General features: G+C 43.8%; 4 protein-coding genes across 5 annotated transcripts in view; 3 read left to right on the forward strand and 1 right to left on the reverse strand.

Moving 5' to 3' along the window:
• Window positions 1-13222: 13222 nt before the first annotated feature.
• On the reverse strand, window positions 13223-14266 carry LOC128768585 (membrane progestin receptor beta-like). The gene has a single exon (XM_053881546.1). The coding sequence runs from the start codon at window positions 14264-14266 to the stop codon at window positions 13223-13225; it is 1044 nt and encodes a 347-aa protein (XP_053737521.1).
• Window positions 14267-16299: 2033 nt separating this feature from the next.
• mcm3 (minichromosome maintenance complex component 3) lies at window positions 16300-21981 on the forward strand. Its single transcript, XM_053881109.1, has 17 exons — window positions 16300-16453; window positions 16570-16682; window positions 16944-17152; window positions 17223-17353; window positions 17469-17707; window positions 17774-17882; window positions 17958-18111; window positions 18184-18315; window positions 18399-18607; window positions 18666-18840; window positions 19843-19969; window positions 20049-20199; window positions 20267-20407; window positions 20487-20593; window positions 21291-21364; window positions 21475-21571; window positions 21649-21981. The coding sequence occupies exons 1-17, from the start codon at window positions 16379-16381 to the stop codon at window positions 21845-21847; spliced, it is 2442 nt and encodes an 813-aa protein (XP_053737084.1). The 5' UTR covers window positions 16300-16378; the 3' UTR covers window positions 21848-21981.
• Window positions 21982-22430: 449 nt separating this feature from the next.
• il17a/f3 (interleukin 17a/f3) lies at window positions 22431-23243 on the forward strand. The gene is made up of 4 exons (XM_053881533.1): window positions 22431-22495; window positions 22598-22800; window positions 22870-23013; window positions 23117-23243. Exons 1-4 carry the CDS (start codon window positions 22487-22489, stop codon window positions 23241-23243), a joined length of 483 nt encoding a protein of 160 aa, XP_053737508.1. The 5' UTR covers window positions 22431-22486.
• Window positions 23244-23612: 369 nt separating this feature from the next.
• The window catches only part of emilin1a (elastin microfibril interfacer 1a), a 52414-nt gene continuing 52027 nt past the window's right edge, over window positions 23613-23999 (forward strand). The window contains exon 1 of one of the 2 annotated variants that reach the window (XM_053880533.1): window positions 23613-23781. The gene's annotated coding sequence lies outside the window, so the exon portion shown is untranslated. The remainder of the gene's footprint in view (window positions 23782-23999) is intronic. The other variant, XM_053880532.1, reaches the window with a different exon arrangement.

Consider the following 23999-nt stretch of genomic DNA (forward strand, 5'->3'; position numbering starts at 1 on the left):
GTTTAAGGGGGAATGGTGCGAGGAACGCCTGGAGAACTCTTGTAGCAGAAGCTAGTGGATCATACCAAACAAAAACATTGTTGCAGAAATCACACATTAGCCGTTGCCGCTGACTGGTGCCGACCAAGAAAGTCAGCAGAATGCAAATATTGGAGTCGTCCCAGTTACTTCGGAAGTTGAAGTTGGGAACAGTCGCTACCTATTCGCAGGAATGCCTTGTGCATGTATGAACAATGTCTTGATAAATGCGTTGTAAATAGAAAACCCGCCGAATGAGGAGGAAACATAGATCAGCAGAAAGTGTTTATTTATTTCGACGCATTTCATTCATCCAAAGCATCCGCTTCCTGTTTGCCCTTGGGGAAGCCATCTTGGATTTCGTACTCCAGGTGGTGAGGATTCTCCGACTTCTGATTTAGGTATCGTACATTAGGTCACGTACCCAGTGGACGTTTACGAGTTCGAAGCACAACTGGAACACATGAGCCTTCGACCTTGAAGTACCCTTGCACATAGCCATCTTTTGTTTTTCAGTCACCATCTTTCATTCTTTCATCAGTCTATATGAGATCATGTGTTTCACTGATCATTCATCTCTGTGGGTTTATCATATGGCTCAAACATGCCAGGCATGCTTCCATTTTCTTTCAGTAGCTTTGGTTCTCCTCCCACACCATTTATCACAGGATGTGGAGGATACTTGCCCCAACGTCGTATCAAGACCGTAACGGAATAAAACAGCATACTGACCTCGAAACCCCGGAGCATCAGTCGTCACTCCCACAACATCATTTGGGTGCTTCACTCACCGCGTTCTCTTTCGAGCGCCTTCCTTTAGCATCCCACTTCTAACGCCATTGATCATATTATGTCCAGATTCTCATACGCGGTCAGTGACTGAAGTTCAAGGTGGACAATAAGTAAAAAAGAAATGTACAACAAAATAATTTAACCTTACAACCAGACAATGGAGAGAGATTGGTACAGCTGTCAGTAACAACGTTCAGTAAATTTTCCCGACCTCCTCGGGAAGCGAACCATTGCAACACTGTCAGTTGTCAGACCAACTCCCTGCTAGATTTTACCTCTACTGGTACTTCTTGCAGTGGGGGGTTTCCAAGAAAGCTGAGTTGGGCTGTTACCGTGACAATCCAGTCGACTCCAGTCAACTGTTGTTTTGAATGACACCAAAACAGCCCCCCAGTGTGGATCATGCGTGGAAAGCTTTCCTCACTCAATTTGATTTGTGAGTTGAGGAATAGACGACTCAATAGTCCTGGGAATTGTGGTGAGACTTACACAACATCAAAAAGCAATTTCACTGACCCGTGACAGAAACAGTGATAAATGGTTTCAGAGAACCGAAGGAGGTTCCAAAAACTTTTTTGGAATTGGAAATTCCTTGCTGTGTTCCCCCTCAAACAGTTCAAAGGATCTTTCTAAATGTGACAGCTGTATATCTGGTTGATGGGCACATTAATGTGACTAGCTCTTGATTCCGGGCTCCAATGTCCCAAGCTTTTCGGTTTAGGGTGTTCAGGATGCCCAGACGCCCCTCTAGATAAAAGCGCAGTTGTTAATGTGAATAAGCTCTTTGGCTTCACTAGCAGCGAAGAAATGCCAAAATGTTTCACTGGCAGTTGGATATTGTAATTGTCCCATGGAATTGCAAACCTGTTCTACTTTTTTCCCCAAATAAGTAAGTCCTGTTATCTAAATCTTAGACTATGAATGTGTACACAGGAGCCAAAACAATTGGGGGTCTGGAGTTTCAAGCTCAAAACACGAAGCAACAAAGAAGACATAACTAAATGGTGGAAATTCTCCTCCAGTCGCGATATATTTAACGGCCTCACAGACCACCATCTCCTACGACGCTGCCACTGTTTTCCTGTGTTGTGCAAGAGGTACATTGTCGTTCCTTCTTCCACAGTCACCATGCTTGTTTGCAGTTATATATGATGGACCCATACATACTTTTAAACAACAAAATATTGTTTATTCTTCATCAGTTTGACAGTAGCACAATAAATCATGATGGTGGCTATATTCAAGTTTTTATATCACCTTATTTAAACTAAAGCTCTTTTAATGTCTTGAAAATATTTGGATAAGAATTTCAATTTTATAAGAATTTCAAGTCCATTCAGAGTAGTGGAAACCCTGGTCATTGTGTAGTGAAAAACCACCCTGAACAAAAGCAAACAGATGCTTTTGTTTGCTTTTGTTCAGGGATTCCTCCATGTTTGTTGTTGTTGTTCTCATCCTAGCTGCAACGTGTCTTGTGCATCAGTGGGATCAGTGGAGCAGGAACTCCTGCACTGACAAAGGTTCCCTGTTGTCTGGCAAGCAATTACATTTCTTTTTTTTTTTTTGTAATTGGGCCTCACATCGAAAATGTCAGTCAATTTCTTCTTCCGAGTCATGTCCTTTTTGGGCTCAAGTAGTTGATAAGGAGTGTGTAATGACTTTTGGGCTGGATGAAGCCCACATGCCTTGAATTATTCTTGAAACAGAATCACACTGGACCCATGTTGCGCAGTTGTTCCTCCCAATTTCAAGTTCGTCTTATCGATTTCCGTACTCAGTTAATCTCCAGAAGTCAATTGAAAATAGCAGGAAAGGAAGTGCCACAGCGATAATGCATGATGCATGTGGAAACATGGCTGCGAGCAGCATTTCGTCATGCTGTGATGCTTTTACTCGGCAGATATGAAATAAATTGTGTGGAGCAATTTTCCCCGTCTTGTATATGCTTTGTTCTCCGTGGCCAGCAGTCGTCACTGATACGCGCAGTTCCTACTTAGAGGAAAATGAGGAACATGTGCAACTCAAGTGTTTTCAGTTTGCCTAATTCTGTTTTTACTTCATGCTTCTAGCAGATTGTCAATAGGTGATTTGATGACATGACAGCATTTCACAAGCATTTATATGTGTCTTTTAATCACAGAAGTCAGTTTGTTTCATGTTCTTCTTCTGTCAAGGCTTAAATTTATGTTTCGCAGCTGTCTCAATTGACTCCAAAATTATATGCAGTGGGGTTTATATGCTTTTTCTTGATCAGACTTTGGGAGTGTTTTAAATATCACAAGTCGTGAGAGTAGATCGCTGGCCCCATGGAAGCCAGATTCACCTGCGCTTGGCGCACGCTTGACGTCTTGTTAGCTTAGGAAGCTTAGCAAATGGTATTTAAAGGAGCTTCCAAAGTAAACACATTTTCACAGTAAAGTCCACGGTCCTGCTCGAGCCAGAGACACATGTGGAAGCAAGCTGATGACATTAGGGTGAGGTGCTCCGGGCAGCTGCGGGGAGGCCCTGAAGGTAGACCCAGGTCATGCTGGAGGGTTCTGTCGCCCCCCTGACAAGAGGACGAGAGGGCGCTGAGATGTCTCACTCCAGCACCTGTCACCATGATCAGACATAGAACGTGAAGGCTCGACAACTTCGCCCCGAGTTCCGTAAATGTATATATTCATATTCAACTCAGCCCTGTTGTTTGGCTCATATGCTTCTTAATTGACGTATTTTTTCTAAATTATTGTTTCGTGTTGCTGAGTCCAAGAGTTTTTTCACATCGCTTTTGAGTGTTTTTTTCAAAAGCCTACAGAGATAACTGGGAAAATGCTTCAGTAAGTACGCCTAACTCATCTTGTCGGCCATTAGTAGTCTATCCTATCCAATCGTCCCACGTTCCTCAAAAATGGTACTGAGTAGTGATGGGCACATGAGGTTTCATGATACAGTGTCGATTGATCAAAAATCTGCTGAAAACCCTGAGAAATATTGGCAACACTTCTCCCTGGTGTTTCCTTGTAGGTCCTCAAACTCACCGTCCGACGACACCAGAATCTCTTTTCATGTTGGATTCGATGTGCAGTTTCATGATACAGTACTGAAAGGTTGTTGAGGTTTCATGAAACAGTGTCCGGATTTTCAGAGGCCACCAGAGGGCACTGTCAGTTGCAAAATGTTTGGATTTGAACAGCTAATTTCTACGTCATTTCTAAACCGAGAGCGCCATCAAGTGGCCTCTGGAAATTAGGACACTGTTTCATTAACCCTCCAATATTGTTTCATGAAGCCTCATCTACCCATTACTAGTATTGAGTATGTCTTGGTGAGTAATCGAAGAAAACTTTTTCAGCTATAGTCTATTTAAACTACTCTTTGCCAACTTGGTTGGCCAGGATGTTCATTCCGAATTTTAAAATGCGAAGTTTAGCGCTAAGCATCTCCAAGAGGGGGCTTTTACATTTCCCACCTTGCTTGACAACTTGTCCCGAACAGTGACTTCATTGAAGTTGTCACTGTTGAAACAACAATGGTTAACAGCTATAAACACACAAGCCAGGAACATTTCTTATTTTATTGTTATCAAATTTATTAAATCTTTTTTTTTTTTTTTTTTTCAGAACACATCATTGTTGTTGAAAATAAATGGAAGGACTGTCTCGGATTATGATGGTATTGTTCTGGGGTGATTCATCACAGATGTCTGACGGGATCCTCTGCAAACATCCTTTCTAAATCCTGATTTTAATATTTTCATGTGTCAATGTTTTCTAAATAGGAGCGAGAAGAATTTCTCACCCCAGCTCATGACAGAAAAGAGCAGGGAACCCCACTGAGTACCCCCTGGCCTTTTCAATGATTCATAATGATATATAGTCAAGGTCAGATGAGCAACTTTGACACTTTCATCTTTATCCTTTCCATTTTGATATAGTATATTAAATGACCTTTTATTGTGTTTTTATAATTTGAGACACTTACATGTTCGTATGGCTATCCCTGTGGGGACTGTTCATTTCTCTCATGCTTTCACCAGCCTCTCATCCAAAAACAAATGGCTAACATTAACCAAGTTACGTCCAGTTATACTGACCTAGTTATTTTGAAGTCTTCATCCTCAAATTCAGACTTGTGGGGTCCAGCAAAAGGTCCCCATGATGGCCACCACAAGGATAGTGTTTTGTCAAGAGTTGACAAAAGGCAGGATAAACGTAACGTAAACGCGACATAAAAACATTGAGTACTATTTATTTATTACAGAAAATATACTACGTTAACATCCAAAGTACGTCAGTTTAATCAAGTATACTGTAAAGTTTCTTTTGCACGGAACATTTTTTTTGCACTAAATTATACAATGTGATGTCAAAACCAAGAACATCCATTATGAAGGAGACAAAATGAGATTGCAGTGAAAAATGTAAGTTTAAACAAAGCATAAGATTCAAAGACAAAAATATTTCATGGCGCCTTGTAATGCGCAAAACTTCACTCTTCTTGCTTCTTGCTTGCTCTTCTTTGCAGCACATGCTATTAATCGTGGTTAATTCATTTTATTTTTTAAGCCCACTCCTTATGTATGCACCATTTTTGTACAGTGCGAATTGAAAGTGAATTTGTTTCTTCAGTGCATCCATGTCAGGCAACACGAGACCCAGGATCAGATGACTATTTCCAGCTCTACTCTGACATAAAGGCATTGCTTCATAGCTCTATTGCCACAAATTCTCATCTCTGATCTGAAAACTGTGACCGGGTGGAAACAGCATCACCATTACAATCTGATTTACGATCGATGGGAAAAGTGGGAGTTTGAAGGAATAAAAAAGATTACATTTCCATCATCTTATCACCATATATTGCGGTAATAACACGTGTGGCTCTGGGGATTACGAGGGGTAATATAACAAATCACACTTCCATCTGCACTAAATCTAATAGCGCTCAAATGTTGGAATGTTTTGAGAAGCAGGTGAGGCATGAAAGGGCCCAGAAATATCTGAACCAGCCCAGTATTTGGGCGAGGTTCAATGCAACATGACCCTCATGTACAAGAGCTCAGGGGCGAGCCGAGTGTCTTTGTCTCTGTTCATCTGTGGGAGAGAACGGACCGACTGACCTCAAAAGCAAATTTCATAATTTATGGTACCCTGCGCAGCGAGGCTGCTGAGCTGAATCCAAATCCGCCGTTCTCCTCTGCCCAGCTAGACCACTGTAGTCAATCCATCAAAATAAGGGGGATTTGCGCCAGCTTGTCTAATTTACAGGTCTTCAGACCCACCGCAGTGTGCTGTGGTTGGCTGTGGATGCTTGAGCGGCAAAGAATTAACCAGCGTAAATTCTGCAAACTGAAACCATTAAAGCAGACACAAAGCTTAAAGGGTTCCGTGAAGAAAAGATTTTTTTTTTTTTTCGGGGGGATCAAACCATCATCATGTGGGCTTTCATCGTGGAGGAGTCAGAGCTAATTTCCTCCACTGGGTTATCCCGTGGAGTTCAGAGAGGTTAAAAAGGGCTTGTAGAGTACAAGGGAACTAATAATCCTTACACAATAGTTCGCTGGTTTGAATCCTGATCTGCACCGCGGAAACTCCTCATGGTCCGGAACATTCCTTCCCACTCAGGTTTGGTTTCTCCTGGAGACACACGCTGTTTGTCTCGCCATTTCAAACCCTTTATGAAAAGCCTAAAACGCAGATCTCATAAAGCAATCGGTGGGCTGTGAATGCATTGCTGAATTTTGGAATGGCGATTGCTTTTTGGACGGGTGCTCCACACTTCAGATGTCGCCCTGCCAGAGATGATGTTTCTTTGAAGCTGCAACTAAACTCGCAGAACTAAAACAACCTGATTTTGGAGGTCCATAGAGAGATATTTCAGAATTTGCATGTGAATGATAGTGGCCCAATATACACTTCTCGGGTTCATAAAAGACTCACCTTTGTAGCCTTTTCATTTTTGAGTCACAATTTGAAACATTTACAGCAGTTTATTTTGCAAACCTGTGACTGACTGTGACAAGCTGCTGAGCGTGCAGTTTCAAACAGGAGTGTAGGAGTACTGAAACAGTGCTGTTATTTAATGATACGGCAACCATGGCTATTACAGAAACTACAAGTAACATCGGACTTAAGACTGGGATTGGCTCCATGCTCGTAAGTCATATTGGTTATAGGTGCTACTGTGGTGGTAGATCCCTGTGTGAGAGTGAGATGCTGGGATACTGAGATGCCGTAACTGTCGTCCGCGTTGCCGGGCTGCTACGTGCATTGAATAAAAACCACAAAAAAAATCTACTGGCTGTGGTCGTAAGTCCGGGTGGACGTAAGTCGAGCAGGTCATAAGTCACATGTTACTTGCCAACACCAGGACCATGAGCATTGGTTCACCTCAGACTAGGGTTGTCAAAAGTATCGATACTAAAACGTCCGGATCATGTCGCCTTTCGCAAAGTTATTGATGCTACAAAGTGTGCATGCAAGTGGCGCCGCGAGCATGAGTGCAGTATCGGCTCCGGCGGCACCACAGTCATCACGCCGGGAGTTTGTTCCAAAACAAACTCCTGTTACTTTGTACCATATTAAACAAATAAATGTTAGTTTGTCTTAGTTTTGGCCCGCAGCACTCTTTTGTTAGTAGCCATTAGCTGTAGCTATCTGCCTTTAGCTCCCTGACATGACTCTAATACGTTTTCTTCTGTTAAAGATGCAAATTGAAGCAGAGAGAAGTTGAATTCGTACTAAACTCACAGTGATCGGTTGCAGCCAACTCTTCTATAAAAAACTGTGAAAATTGCATGTACATTAACAGAGCTGTCGCTGAGTTCATCTGTAAAGATCTAGTACCTATAACTTGTATCAGGGTCATGTAATTATGTATATTGTCTTGTGTATTATTATTTTTATTATTACATACTAGCTGCTATTTTAATTCAGATACATTTAACTGAGATATATATATATTATAGACTTTTTTTTTTATGTGCCGATATCAAGTTTGAAATTTGAGTACAAAGAAATTTGTGACAACCCAGCTGCTCTGAATTTTCAATAGGTCTAGTCAACCTACTGATGATATGAAATTGACGTCAATTGTCGCGCTTGTCGAAAGGACACATTGCAGATGGTACATATAAATGTATATAATTTGCATTTTCTCCTCCATGAAAATGCCAAATGGTTTGATAACCCCCCAGATGCTCAATTAATTGCAATAAAACTATCGGCTGGGATTTACACACTAGTTTTCTCCTGCTGTATTTATTATTATGGTGGTGGAAAATGCAGGGAAAACCCAAAGGAAATGTACAACCAGTCAGAAAGCCAGGGGAAGTGCGTGGCATTTCTGGGGAACCTCTTGTTTTTGCCTTAAATAATAAATGATTCCCTTGTTGCTCAGTAAGTGCACATTAAAGCTTTGTTTGTTTAACAATTGCACTCGACAATTCATCTTGATAATTGAATTAACTTGGGCTCTCTCCGTCTTATTTCAACGGAGGAACAACAACTGAGGTTATTTCCTGCCTCAGAGATGATGAGGAACAACAAGCTCGCCTGGCAAAACACATTATTAAAAGCTTGTGGAGACAAACTTTTTTGCGTCCGACCGAACTCCCGAGGACAATAAGCATTTACCACCGCGTGGGTTCTGCAAAATAAACTCATTTGAATCCGGTATCCCACATGGATTCAGATGTGGGAACACAAACAAAACAATAAAGTTTGATGACTTACATTCTTGCTGACTGTTGGGTCGGACTTTTTCCAGGATTTCAAGTGTGTAACATTTTAAGATAATGAGCTTCCGTCTTCTCCAGCTCAAGCTGTTTTGGGGGGATTTTTTGTGTTTTAAAGGTGAGGTAATATGATCTTCTGTGTTCCAACTGAAGCAAGGAGGTTTTTAAGGATTCACCATTCACTCATAGGACACGTAGCCGCTGCTGCTTGACCTCCACCATATCAAACATGGAGGTAAAAACATTTTTTGTATGGCCCTGTGTTGATGCTAAATGGACTACATTAGCGCGGATGACAACCACGTTGCTAGTGGTCCGACGTTCCTGATGAATAAGCAATTTATGTGTCATTGAGATTCGGTTTGGTTTTTGTTGCGATTGTTATGAACCAGCATTGTTTTTGACAGCCATTTCAGTTTCAGTCTTAGTTCTAGTCGAGTTTAAGCAACGAAAATTCTACATTTTTCAATTTTAGCCAGAGAGAAGTGACTGTAATAATAGTCATTTGTCACCCGCTTGTTCCTTCACTGGCATTGAATTTAAAAGCTACTCACAACATTAGTAATTGAAGTATCGTTCATACGACTTCATTTGCAGTTTAGAAAACTTCTTTTTATTTTTCCCTAAATGATGACGTTCCTGCCAATTACATCGCCTCAACTCCAGCATCAATCTCAGTTTTTTCTAGTTTTGTCTGCCAAAACCACAATTGTGGCTGGAAGAATGGAATTGAAACTTGCTCAGTCCCTCTGACTGAAATATTGCTTCCATGTTTATTTGATTCCATTTCTCAGGAAATAATGCACAAAGATTCATTTTCCGATATGATATAATATTAGCATCAATAACATTAAAATGAAAGATGAGAGGGGCATAAAGAAGCATTTGTTTTCAGTAATTCCTGTGGGGTAATGTCAACTACCAATCCGTGCACTGGTATCATCCTCAACCATGTCAGTGCTTTCACATTCAAAACGCATTTTGGCTGAAGACTGACGTGTGTTTTCCCCCTGTTTGGAGCTGAACAGCGTTCGCTGAGTTCATGAAGATCACGGGCCAACAGCCCATCTAGCCTGAATATGAGGATGCCAAGAGCGAGATCCTAGCGCCGCATTGCCCCGGACCGTCGCCTCTACTAGTCACTCATCTTCATATGTATTTCAGTGTGACACTAGAAACTGACTGGATGCCAAGATGGTCCCTCCATCACTGGGTCGGGTTTCTCACGGAGATCAGGCTGAGAATGAGAGCTTCTGTGCCTTTTTCCCCCGGAAACGTTCATCCTTCCACAGGCCAGGTCTGCTGCCAAGAGTAGTTCCAGGTGGTCTCCGGGGGGGACTTTGATCTGCACCAATCAGCGTCTCTTGGAAAGATCAGTCAGTGTAATCACTTGTGTTTCTGGCTGCTTAGGGGAAACAGTAGTGCTTCATTTCCTTTACAAGCATGACCTCAACGGTGGCAGCCGTAGCCCTGAGGTGACACAGACCTCTGATGAAATAGCCTTCTCTGTTGTCCCTATCTAATCGGCGGGGCAGCAGATGAATGCCGGGGACAAGAGGCCCGGGTGAAACCATACGATAGAGCAGGGAGGTATGGTGGTGCCCACCTCCGGTGAACACTGGTCCGATTCAGATGCAGGGAAATGCTTTCACCAGGCCTCATGGCAACCTGCCCGCCTCAAACTGATCCTCCAATGCTGGACTTTGCACAAGAAACGCACTGTAATTTTTAGCCCTTTTGCTCGGCCCACTGCTGCTCTCTAAGTGCGGCCGTGGAGCGCTTTGTCCTGATCGATGAAGACAGAGAAACCGGATGGCAAAAAGTCAATGAGCCGGAAATGTTCTAGGTGCACTTCCGACAGACTTCCGATAACACTAGAATGTTCTTACACTCTGGTACCTGAGGAGTCAACGCCGAGTGGCTAACATTTGCACCGTTGTTCATCATGTGTTGCCAGTTATTAAACTTGAAGGAGTCGATTAAAACTCCCTTAAATTGTAGGTATTTAGTCTTGTTATCTATAATGGCTTTCACATGGTAGATCAAAATCTTATTTTGGAAAACTGTGCACCAAAACTTCAAAGACGTACTAAAGCAACTTCTTGTAAAACTGAATGTTTCCATCTTTCATTTTCTCCTACAGCGTCAAGAATTTCTGACTAAACGCAGTGGGGTCCATTGGCTGTGGCGCGGTATGGCAGCTGCCACACCTTGGCTCCAGAGGAAACTGAAAAATGTTGAATTGAATTTATGCAGTTACTCGGTGGATGTCAGACTTATTGTTATTAGCAATGGAAATGTTTCTCTTTTTGCTATCGCATGTCACAACAAGAAGCTGCGGATTCTCACGCAGGAGTTACCAGGCTCCTCCCCTAAACTACCTGAAACACAAAAGCACAAACTGAAGCGATTCCAGCTGGACAAGTGTTTGCAACTGACAGCATCATGTCAGCGCATCCTTTGTTGGCCGGAAACCTTGGCTCCATATCAGACACCACAGGAATACGAACATACGACTCGCCAGTTTCTTCATACTAAGAGAACAAATCGCTGAAAATAAATGAGCTGAATAACTAATTTGATGTTCCCAACACAAAGGAGCCGTGACCCTTCAGAGACCTTGCTGTTGAAAGAAAAACGAAAAGTTCTCTGGCAAACTCCCCTGAACCTTGAGGCTGAAGAGGGGCGAGACCTTCTTGTTTTTGTCAGTTTAACTTTTTTGTTTAGCTCGGGCGTCCAGGTCATTCCAAATGTGACTCAAAGCAGAGACTTGGCCTGAGTGAAGGAGTGAAATATTATCCACAAACGCTCACACAACATGTGCACAACCATGTGCACATCGACTATACAGTCATCAAGCGGCATCCGTCTCACTGACCCTCACTTTCGCTTCAGAGCCTGAATCATCTTCTGCACATCAATAATGCTGACAACATCCTTTATGATAGGGATTATATTGATTTATGTATTTATATTTAGATTATTTGCTTGGATTCTTGGCTGAATTCCTGCTTAGACTGAGTGTTAAATGTGTCTGAACTATCCATAGGTGGGGAAACCATCAGCCGGAAGTTGGTGACAGTTGCTGAGAGGAGATCCCTGAACAAACTCCTGGCTAACATCGATGCTGCTGGTCATCAGAGCACAGAGAAGTTAGGTTGGTGGAAGACTGCTTCCATCTTGGTCTGTCTGTCTCTATATATGTGAAGAAAAATTGGTCCCAGTACATATCAGGGCTGTTGCTAGTGATGGCCTTACGCGGCTTCAAGAAACGCTGTACTCACTTTCAGTGCTCACTAGATGGCACTGTCGGTCCAAAAAGAGTGGAATTCTCAAAGCAGGCGACAGTGGTACCTCGGTTTTCGCACATCCGGAATTCGAGTTCGAACAAAAATTTCTACATTTTTTTGCTTCTGATTTCGGACGAAAATCCAGAACTCCAACGCTCCCGGAAAAAGCCAGAAAAAACATACCGTGCGAGGACCGATCAGCTGACTCACGACGCGCTTTGTTATTGTGTATAACGCAGCCTCTATATGCAGACGTGTCCCGTTAGCTACATTTACTGACTGTTTTTTCTTCATATTGAGGTGTAAAACCTTTCCTGTCTCCGCACTGGACCGTGGTAGAGTGTCACAGGGGAGGTGCTCGCTCTCCACACCTCCACTCCAGGGTTTGATGTCCTGTTGTGGGCTGGAGCTGGGACAGGGATGAGGCGAGTCTGGGACAGAGCGTGACTTGGTTTATGACTTTGTCACAGCCAAACTGCACAGAAGCGCACATTCAGAGCTGGACACGCACCGGGCACCTCTTCACTTCTGGAGAGACGTCACTCACTCAGCAACCCCTCCCACATGCAGCGGCCACACACATAGAGGAACAGCGCAGCTGCAGCAGACACTCTACATTCACTCCTACAAAAGCCTATTTTAAGGCTTGGAACGCATAATTTCTTTTTCCATTCATTGTAATGGGAAAAATGTATTCAGATTTCAAACAATTTGCTTCTCGAACGGCCGTCTGGAACGGATTGTGGTCAAGAACCGAGGTACCACTGTACATGCCGAGCAAAGAAATTGTTCAATAAGCATACGTAGAATTTTGAAAAAAATTAAAAAAAATTAAAATTTGACAAAACCATGCCAAAAGAATGGCACGTCATGGAACATCAAAATGGTGACCCATTCTCACATTGTTAGACTGTAACAAAAGTGAATAAATTAAAGAAAATGCAAAATTTTAATTTTGGTGATTGTTTGAAAAATCCTCGTTGTGTCAGATCCTGACACAACAATGACAAAACTGACATTTTCTTCAAAACCCCCAAAAGACTTAAAAACAACTTGGACCATGTGAGCATCATGAAAAGCGAATACATTATTAAAATGCAAAAGTCAAATTTTCCGTTTTTGAAAACTTGTTGCTGACACAACGATGACAGATGCAAAATGCCAAAAGAATAAATCAATAAGATAGTAAAAAATTACTTCAAAACAACGTCTCTGGTATCTTTGGCCCATGTGAACATGAGTAAAGGCAATTGAAAAAAAAATGTGAAACAGGCTTTTTTCAAAACTGATCAAATTGACTACAGGTTTCTGTTTTTTCTTGTGCAACAATTTAGTGTCCCTCCAGGTTTTTTCTATTTGCGTCACCATCCCATCATGTTTTGTTGCAAACATCCCCCAACACTTGTCACTTGACCTTCTCCTCCGCCTGCAGTTGCCTGCAGGTGATCCACCAGGCTATCAAGGCCGTCCCAAAGCAACACAAGACCACAGCAAAGTAGGACTCACAAGCCCACTGCAGCTGACTCTCCCTGAAGATGTCCAGTAGCGTCTCCCTCTTCCTTCTGTAGTCATGGAACAGAGCCTCCAGCTGAAACAGGGTGCTGAGCGACATGAAGAGGTGAAAGAGCTGATGACCTTGGCCCATGATGTCACAGCGGCCTGGAAAGAACCAATCCGGGATCGCAGTGGAGAAGAAGAAGGCACTCATGAGCGTTGAGCCCACATGGAGGGCGTGGAACTTCAGATGCGGCTCCTGAGTCCAGGGGGCGGTGAGCAAGAGGTGAATTATGGGACTGGAATCCAGTAGATACGCCACAGTGCAGGGGATTACTTGGAACATCTTACGCTGTGGCGGATAAGGCTGCCGGTACCAGGACTTGGCGAAGCAGCAGCCGACACAGGAGAGCCAGGCAACAAGAGCAGAACCTGGGAGATAAATTGGCGCGACATGGCTGCCCCGCCATTGTGGCTCAGAGGTGTAGAAAAAGTGAGCCAGTGAGGCCCCGTACTGGAACACAGCCATGGCGGCGCAGTCCATGAAGAAGAAGGGGTAGTGAGCGTGGGCAGAGTGCGCCTGGAAGAGGTGAGCAGCGGCACTGACCAAGATGTAAACCAGCACAGAAACCAGGAACACGCTGAGCGGCAGAGAGACGATGTCTAAGGTGAAGCCCGCGTCGAGCGCGTTGACCCACCAGCGGATCAGCACCACGGGCACCGCCAGCAAGTGAGTCCACACGTTCAGGGACTCCTGTTCCTGGAAGAGGCGGCGCAGGTAGCAGAGCCACTTTTGATGAACCGGCCGGTAACCTGGCAGGATGTGAGGCTCCTGAAACAGCAGAGGGACGTCTGAAGCGGTGACTGTGGAGCTGGGCCAGGGCAAGGAGTAGCTAGTCTGGTGCCTCCCGTCCTGAGACCTGGAGATCAGTTTATGAATGATGTTGTGGGGCATTGTGAGGCGGTGAGGATGGATATCTGGAAGCAGAGGACGCATGACTCAGTTTTCCCCAGCAAAAATCACTAATAAATTGTTTTTGAATATTTTCTTTAATAAAATAAAAAAAGTGAAAAGTGTATATTCCTTTACAAATGTGAGTCCCAACTGCTATTTTAGTTCTTTAAAATGCCAAAAGCTTTATACAGAGTAATTTATGCATATTGTTATTAAACCAATACATTTTTATTTTTTCAGTGTATAGAAATTGTCTGATGCTGTTGATACCCCCTGCACCCCCCTAAAATGAAACATGCCTCCAGATATCAGCATTTGTTTTATTTATAATGTATGGATTTTGATTACTCTGTTTTCACTAAAGGAGATGTTTAAAGTGCATCCAGTGGTATTTGCTCTGGAATGTGGTCCAACCTGAAACTCCACCCTGTGTAACACATATGATTCATTCATTTTCTGATGCTTGTCACCTTAGTGGGGTGACGGGAGGTTGGGGTTTAACCCTGTTATTCAGGTCGAGAGGCAGGGGACACCCTGGACAGATCACCAGTCCGTAACTCAACACCGTAGCAGACAACCACACAGGCAAGACGAGTCCCCAGTTGACCTCTGCTTGTGCTTGTGCATGAAGGAAAGCTGTGCAGACATGAGGATAAATAGACCCCGGTTCAAACCAGGGTACCTCCAGTTGGACTCTAGACCACAACCATGCTAATGCTAAATTCAGGATATAACATGTTTCACCTAGATATCAGGCTGAGACAAACAAGTCCTGACCCGAGAACTGAACACATTCTTCTTCCAGATTGGATGTCGTCATTGCTCATATATATTCATGTAAACCAAAGCAGCACAATGTACCCTTCAAAACGCTGAAGCTAGATAACATATATGAGGGTAAGACATTAACTCTGAGTGTCATAAACATGAAGAAAAGAATAGCTTCATAAGCAAACGTCTCACCTGCTTGTTTTGACAGATCATCTACAGCACTCCAACACACCCATCAAACTGGCGGTTCAGCTCATGTAGGGACTTTAAGGAATTGTAATTTTGGAAGCAGCGAAGAGGCCCTTAAGGCAATTGAGGAGGGGTTTGTACGTAAAGAGTGATCGGCTACTAAACCTCGTCCGTTCATGTATGGGAAGCAGACACGCAGGTTTTGTGGCTGCTGCTTAAAAACCTGCAGTAGCATGGACGCAGCAGTCTATAAGATGCATGCAGAAATATTTTTAAATAATTTGTTAGTTTGAATCATTGTGCTAAGTGAAAACATCCGGTACTGATGAGAAAGGCTTGTGTCAATATCAGTAAAGCAGTTGAGGTGGTTCTCGCCTCAGTCAAGGATGTTCAGGGAGAACCACGCTCTCTTCCAGAGCCACAACCTCAGCAAGATTCCCACGGCAGAGCGCTGGTGTGGCCTCAAATCCTCTGTCTCTGTAGCTGTTAAACCAACCATTGGCTCGTGGAAACAAATGAGCCACGACTATAAGGGTGATCCTTATAGTCGTGGCTCATTTGTTTATGATATGTATCATGTGTATATATCATATGTTTATGAACGTTGAATCTCCTCTCTAATGTATCAACCCAATCACTTTATGGTGGTGAATTTGAAAGGGGGATTGTTTCCTGTACCCATTTCTTTGAATGTTTTCATTTCAGAGCCGGGTAAAGCAAAGCAAAATCTAATACATTTTAATATTTAATCGTTTGTGAAATTCTCCTCGGAAAAAGAAGTCGCCGCGCTGTTAGAATCTAAACATTGATTTTGTCTCCATCTGCTGGTTAAATGAAAAAGTGCAGCGTTGAAACGCTTCCTCCTTGCGCAGCAGCCCGCCTCTTCCTGTTGCATTTTCGCGGGTTATTTCTGAGTGGGCGTGGTCTGAAGGAGACGTCAATCAGTCTATTGGAAAGCAGCGCTTCAACCCGCGCGCTGAGACGGTGACGTTGCCAAAGACGTGACCAATCAGCTGCATCGCTTTGCTCCTACCCGGCACAGTTTGGCGCGAAAACGCCACAGTCGTGTGCTTTGACGGGTGCAGTGAAGGCTGTGTCGTTCAGCTCCGTGCAAGATACAGAACTTTCAGGCGGAATAACATCGAATACAACATGGCAACTGACGTCGCTGACGACCGAGAGATGAGGGAAGCCCAGAGGGATTATCTGGACTTTCTTGACGACGACGTAAGTCTGACTTTTGTGGCTTCTACTTGTGGCACGCGCGTGCGAACAAAAGGATCATGCGGGTGGCTGTATTTGTTAGCTCATGCTAAAATGGATCTGTGGTATACTGTTCACAGCAAGACCAGGGCGTTTACCAGAGCAAAGTTCGAGACATGATCAGTGAAAACAAGTCTCGACTCATTGTCAACATTAATGACCTGAGGAGACGCAACGAAGGTCGAGCTGCCAAGTAAGTGTTGGGAGTGAATATGAGAGTTCGTCTTATTGACTCCTATATATATATATATATATATATATATATGTGTGTATATATATATATATATATATATATATATATATATATATATGTGTATGTGTGTGTGTGTGTTATGTGTATATGTATCTATCTTTATTTGGAGTGTATTTTGGTTTGGTTTATACTTCTGTTTCATTTTATTCAGGTTTAAAATAATGTATTCTTGTCAATGAAAACGTTCAACTATCTGTGCAGACTGATGAACAGTGCTTTTGAAGAGCTCCTGGCTTTCCAGCGAGCCCTGAAGGACCTTGTTGCATCTGTGGATGCCACTTACGCCAAGCAATACGAGGAGTTCTTCATCGGCCTGGAGGGCAGCTTCGGCACCAAGCACGTGACCCCTCGCACCCTGACCTCTCGTCTTTTGGGCAGCATCGTGTGTGTGGAAGGCATCATCACCAAATGTAAGTCAACTCAAACCCTTCTCAAAAATCACAAAACTTTATTTGTATCTTCAATATTTCTCTCTTCTAGGTTCACTTGTGCGTCCCAAGGTGGTGCGTAGCGTCCACTACTGTCCAGCCACGAAGAAGACCATGGAGAGGAAGTACACTGATATGACCTCTTTGGATGCCTTTCCTTCCAGCGCCATCTACCCTACAAAGGTCAAATACGTTTTGTCCTAATATCTTGATCATTTTCTGACTGTTTAATGCAATACTTCAGTCGGCCACCAGGGGGATTCAGTACTTTAACAAGTGTGTAAATGTGTGTCAACAGGATGAGGAAAACAACCCGCTGGAAACCGAGTTTGGTCTCTCCATCTACAAAGACCACCAGACCATCACGGTGCAGGAGATGCCAGAAAAGGCACCCGCCGGTCAGCTGCCTCGCTCCGTGGACATCATCCTGGACAACGACCTGGTGGACCTGGTCAAACCTGGAGACAGGGTTCAGGTCATCGGGACTTACCGCTGCCTGCCAGGGAAGAAAGGTGGATTCACTTCCGGCACGTTTCGGTGAGTCCCCCATCGTCTGTGTCACTCAATTTAAATGTTAATATGCACATGTCTCCTTCCTCGCAGGACTATCATGATCGCGTGTCACGTCAAGCAAATGAGCAAGGAAGTGTCCCCCAACTTCTCTGCCGACGACATCGCCAAGATTAGAAACTTCAGCCGCCTGCGCTCCATCGTAAGAGTTTCCCCCTCATGCTAGGGCGGTTTGAAACCTGTCCTGAGTTGTAATGTCTTTTGCCTCTCTGTTCAGGACGTGTTTGATCAGCTGGCTCGCTCGCTGGCTCCCAGCATCCATGGACACGAGTACATCAAGAAGGCCATTCTGTGCATGCTTCTGGGAGGGGTGGAGAAGGTGCTGGACAATGGCTCGCGCATCAGAGGCGACATCAACGTTCTGCTCATCGGTGAGTGGGAGTGATTTGTGACCACTTCCCCAAAGACATTCAATATATGACATGCTGTCTTTTTTTTCTTAGGTGATCCATCCGTTGCAAAGTCCCAACTGCTGCGCTATGTTCTCCACACCGCACCAAGAGCCATCCCCACCACTGGCCGTGGATCTTCTGGAGTCGGTCTGACGGCCGCTGTCACAACAGATCAGGAGACTGGTGAGAACTTGCACCCCTTCGACCTGAGGGATTGTCCTCATGGACGTATGAGAATTAACAGCACAGCTGCTTTTTCCTTCAAGGCGAGCGTCGTCTGGAGGCGGGTGCCATGGTCCTCGCTGACCGCGGTGTCGTGTGCATCGACGAGTTTGACAAGATGTCCGACATGGACCGGACGGCCATCCACGAGGTCATGGAGCAAGGCCGCGTCACCATCGCCAAAGCGGGAATCCACGCCCGCCTGAATGCACGCTGCTCCGTGCTGGCTGCTGCCAACCCCGTCTACGGCAGGGTCAGTCTCCGATGTTGTGACTCTTTCTCCTGTTTGCTGAGATCTTCTGTCTCTGCAGTACGACCAGTACAAAACCCCCATGGAGAACATCGGCCTGCAGGACTCTTTGCTGTCACGTTTCGACCTCCTATTCATCATGCTGGACCAGATGGATGCGGAGCAGGACCGTGAGATTTCAGACCATGTTCTCAGGATGCACCGCTACCGTGACCCTCGTGAGCAGGAGGGAGCAGGTACTGATCCGACATGTGAGAGTACTGTTATCTGTTCATATAAATAAGATGTCCTCAAGGCCTCCCTGCCAAAGTAGAATCCCTGTTTACAGGTCACCTGACCATGTCACACGTCTGTCTTAGTGGACAGCTCTTTTCTCATTCACACACTCCTATCTCTATCCTTATGACGACCTGTCATTGCCATAACCCTTTCCCCAGCCTCTCACACTAAACCTAACCATCCAAAACACATGGCTCACCTCAACCAAACTTAAACCCAATTATAATGACCCTGTTATTTTGATGTTTTCAACCTCAAAACTCGATGTGGACCGGCAAAATGTCTTCATAAGATGATTGTCTTGTCAAAGATTGATCCACACAAGAATATTAATACATGTACAGACACACCCTCGACTTATGTTTTTATGTTCTGTGGGGACATTTCATTAACTTTCATGCTTTCAGCAGCCCCTCATAAACCTAACCATCCAGAATACATGACTAACCTTAGCCAGTGCCTAAACCAAAGTTAAATTCGATTACAATGTCCCAGTTATCTTGACGCTCTAACCCTCAAATTGAAGCCTTGTGGTGACCAGCAAAAGGTCCCGACAAATGGGCCCCAAATATTCAAGTATTTCCAAGAATTGGTCCCCACAAGTATAGCTTTACAAGTGGACACAAACACACACACACGTTTGTATTTCTGTCCCTGTGTGGACGTTGTGTGGTTTCTCATTGCCGTAATGCTTTGCCCAGCCTCTCCCCCTAAACCTAACCATCCAAAACACATGGATAACCTTAACCAGGACTCTGAACCAAACTTAAACCCCATTATAATGACCCAGTTATTTTGAAGTCGTCATCCTCAAATTGAGGCTTAACCTTGTGGGGTCCAACCCCACAATGTCATGCTCACAAGGATAGTGTTTTGTCAAGAATTGTTCTCCACACAGTAGGATAAACAAACACACACAACTTGAAGATCATCTAAATATTCTTATCTTGGAACCTCAGCCATGGCTCTGGGCGGGACCGTGGACGTTTTGGCGACAGAGGATCCAGATGTTATCGAGGAAGAGCAGGAGGAGCTGCAGATCTACGAGAAGCACAACAACTTGCTGCACGGCAGCAAAAAAAAGAAGTAGGTTCACTACATGTATTCACTTCTATTTTTTGCTGCACAGGTTTCTTAAGTCTGCTCATATAAATGGTCTTTTCAGGGAGAAAATTGTGAGTAAAGAGTTCATGAGGAAGTACATCCACATCGCCAAGTCGGTGACACCAGTGCTGACGGAAGAAGCAGCCAATCACATCGCTGAGGAGTACTCCAGGTTGAGGAGTCAGGAGCAGATGGGCTCTGATGTCGCCAGGGTGAGCAGCAACCCGATAGGTCACCTCGGCAAAAGAGCCGGTGATTAAGGTGAACTGTCCTCCTCAGACGTCGCCCGTCACCGCTCGAACACTGGAGACTCTCATCCGCCTCTCCACCGCGCACGCCAAGGCGCGCATGAGCAAAGCTGTGGAGCTGCAGGACTCTGAGGTCGCCGTGGAGCTGGTCCAGTTCGCTTACTTCAAAAAGGTACGGTTGAGCCGTGAAAACGCCGAGTAGCAAGCTGCAGGAGAATAAATGTATTGACCTTTTTTCTTTGGCTATGTAGGTTCTCGAGAAGGAGAAGAAGCGATCCAGACAGGAGCGGGATTCTGGATCAGAAGAGGAAGAAGATGAGACGGCGACTCAGCCTTCACAGAGAACTCAAAGGAAGAGGTGAGTGCAGCTTTTCATTCGCATTTAATCTTATTTCTAGTGGTGGGACTTTCACGAGTTAATTACGATTAATTAATTACAACATTATTACAATTAATTACAACAAAAAAATAATTTATTTAATTTACCAGTTTGCTCTCCAGACAACAGGGAACCTTTGTAAGTGCAGGAGTTCCTGGTCCGCTGATCCCACTGATGCACAAGACACGTGGCAGCTAGGATGATAACAACAACAACAACAACAACAAACATGGAGGAATCCCTGAACAAAAGCAAACAAAAGCATCTGTTTGCTTTGGTTCAGGGAGGTTTTTCACTACACAATGTCCAGGGTTTCCACCGCTCTGAATGGACTTGAAATTCTTATAAAATTAAAATTCTTATACAAATATGTTCAAGACATTAAAAGAGCTTTAGTTTAAATAAGGTGATATAAAAACTTGAATATAGCCACCGTCGTGATTTATTGTTTAAATTAGTAATAATAATAAGTATGTATGGGTCCATCATTTGATTCAGTAATGTACCAAATTCATTAAAAAATGTGGCTTCTTCTGACAAATGTTCTTATGCCATGAAACTGATCAATTGAGATTTATTAATCACAAATTCTCGAAATACATTTTTTTAATCGAATCCCACCCATATTTATTTCTGAACATGAAGGCACACCTGTAATTTTTCATCTGTGCTGCAGGGGGCGCCGTGGCTCTCAGGGCAGTGAGCCCTACAGCCCTTATGACTTCAGTGAAGAGCAGGATGTGCCAGATAGTAAGTTTGTGCATCTGCATTGCCATAAAACTCATGATATACATAAAAAAAGTCATTAATACTATATGGGGTTGAATGAGTTTGACCTCTAATCAAGTCCCTGTCAATAGTCCAGACTGGCGGCTCAAAACCGGCCAAGAAGGCACGAGCCGAAGAGGACAGCATGGAGGTGTCGCAGGCAGGAGACACGGAACTGTCCGCTGAGAGGTGAGTGGCTGATAATATGGTAGCGAGACGGCACCACTACGTGACTGTGTCCTAACAACGCTGGTTTCCTCCTTCAGGATGAAAGAGTTCAAGTCGTCTCTGTTCGCCGTGTTCCAGTCTGCACACGCTCAGTCTGTGAAGATGAAGATGCTGATGGAAGGCATCAACAAAGAGAGCAAAAAGCGCTTCACCGAAGCAGAAATCCGCGCCGCTCTGACTCGCATGCAGGATGACAACCAGGTCATGGTGGCTGATGACATCATCTTCCTCATCTGAGGAACCGAACCACGACTCGAGTAGCGCGGACTGAAATGTTTCTGGGAGATTTGGCTTCATAAATGCAGCACACGAGAAGCATCACGTATTTGTAAATAGTTTTGTTACGGTTTATAAAGTTGTGTTCAAAAACAATAAACCATATGTCATGGTTTCTCGCTCATTCTTCTTAATTTGGTGCACCATCCTGCACTTAAGGTTTTAGTGAGGCCATATCTGTTGTGAGCTACAGTTCAAGAAGAGCCATAGAAACTCATACATATATGGCTGTACATCACTGTATATCTTCATCCCTATACTCACAGGCTTTGGCTCGTGACCAAACACTTGTTGAGAGACATGACTCATCATCCTGATGTTTAAAAAAAAAAAAAAAATGGGCCGCTGTAATGCTTTTATCTTTGACATTATCTTTGTTTCTGAGGTTTTGCTGAGTCAGGTGGAAAAAACCAGCGGCCTTTTCTCGACCTAGTTTATGGATTGTGTGGGTGAGCAGAGAGAATTAGCAGAGACTAAAATCTAGTGGTGCTAGTGGTTCGGTGTAAATATTGAAAATGTGTGTCACTGAAAGCGGAAGCATCAATGCTGTTTGCATTTAAACACTTGGAAAAGAAAGAGACCAGACAGAGTTTGAAGGACATGATGATGGTGAGTATCGGGGCGACTCTCTAGAAGTCTATTTTTTTAAGGGTTTTGTTGTTGTTCTTCTCAAGTCTGTGCCTTTATTAAATCTGATTCTGCCCTGTGAAGGTCATCAGAGCTGTGTTGTTGCTGGCAGTCACCACTCTGGTAACTGGAGCAAGAAAAAACAAGGTGGTGTCAGTGAAGTTAGACTCCTTGAGTGGATGTAAAGGAAAGTCTATAAGGGTTTTACTGGATTCCACAGAGCCGCAGATCAACAGCAAACCAACAAGAATCATCGCGAACACATCGGTGTCACCCTGGACTTACAGGTCAGTGGTGTTCAAATCTCTCTCACCTGATACCATCAGTCGGGCTAAATGGTTTTGTTATTGCTGCAGAGAGTCCTTGGTACCGTCTCGGATTCCACAGGTGATCTCCGAGGCCGAGTGTCTGACCTCTGCCTGTATCGGTCTGCGAGGCGGTGCAGAGGATGCAGGCTTGATGGCTGCGCCCATCAGGTACCAGATCTTGGTTCTGCACAGGTACGCAGCGTCAGGAGGTTCTGATCTGTGAAACCTTCTGCAGTTTATTAAAAGTTATGGAGCACTTTTTTTTAATGCAACTTGTTTTATGCTCTCTCTGCAGGGTACCAAAAAAGAGCCAGCGTGGGAAGGGGAAGAGGAAACAACAGAGCTATAATTTGAGATTGGGAGTAAAGGCGATTACAGTGGGATGTACATGTGTCAGACCCACTATTGTCTCACAAAACTAAAACAAATCAGATGTGTGGCGGAATGATTACTTACAGTCGACAACGTATTCTTCATGTCCTCACATTTTACCTGTGAGGACAGGTATATTGTCCACTTATATCCAAATATATTACTTTGAAATTGTGTTCATTATGTACGTGTTTTACGTTACTGTTGACTTTTCTTTTTGTTTTTTGCAATTGTTTAATATTCCAGTTTTAGACGGATTGAATGACTATAATTTAAATATATTCAGTAATACTATAAGCAATTCACGCTGAACGTTTGCAAAGTGTTTGTGTTGATGTCGAAGTTTGTACTTCGGCAGCTTGCCGTTGTATCAGCGCATGCCCAGTACCGCTGACTATTTATGGCGCGTTCAGGTCTGTCGGAAATAAAACCCTTGATAACCTCTGCGTAGTCTTCGCTTTGTTTTTTGTTTTTTTGTCAAGTTGTGTACTCACGATAAGAGCGCTTCAAACAATATCTATCTCTTCGTTGTGTCGAATTTAAGAGTGAAATAATTTTTGAATGTTCGACTACATTTGCAGGGTCACGGTAAGAGAGCTTCAAACAATATGTATCTTTTGATGACGTAGAATTTCAGGTCATGTTAGCCATGCTTACACAATGCTAACGTGTTGTCATTTGTTTGTTGGGCAAACTGTAAAGTTCGAAATGGAAATCGAAGATTTGTGTATTTTATTTTTAAAATAGGTGTCAGAACTGAGTTACCAAATTGGGAATAACCAGAGATTTTGAAAATATATTTAAAA

This window comes from Synchiropus splendidus, chromosome 12 (assembly GCF_027744825.2).
Source record: "Synchiropus splendidus isolate RoL2022-P1 chromosome 12, RoL_Sspl_1.0, whole genome shotgun sequence".
Classification (NCBI taxonomy): domain Eukaryota; kingdom Metazoa; phylum Chordata; class Actinopteri; order Syngnathiformes; family Callionymidae; genus Synchiropus; species Synchiropus splendidus.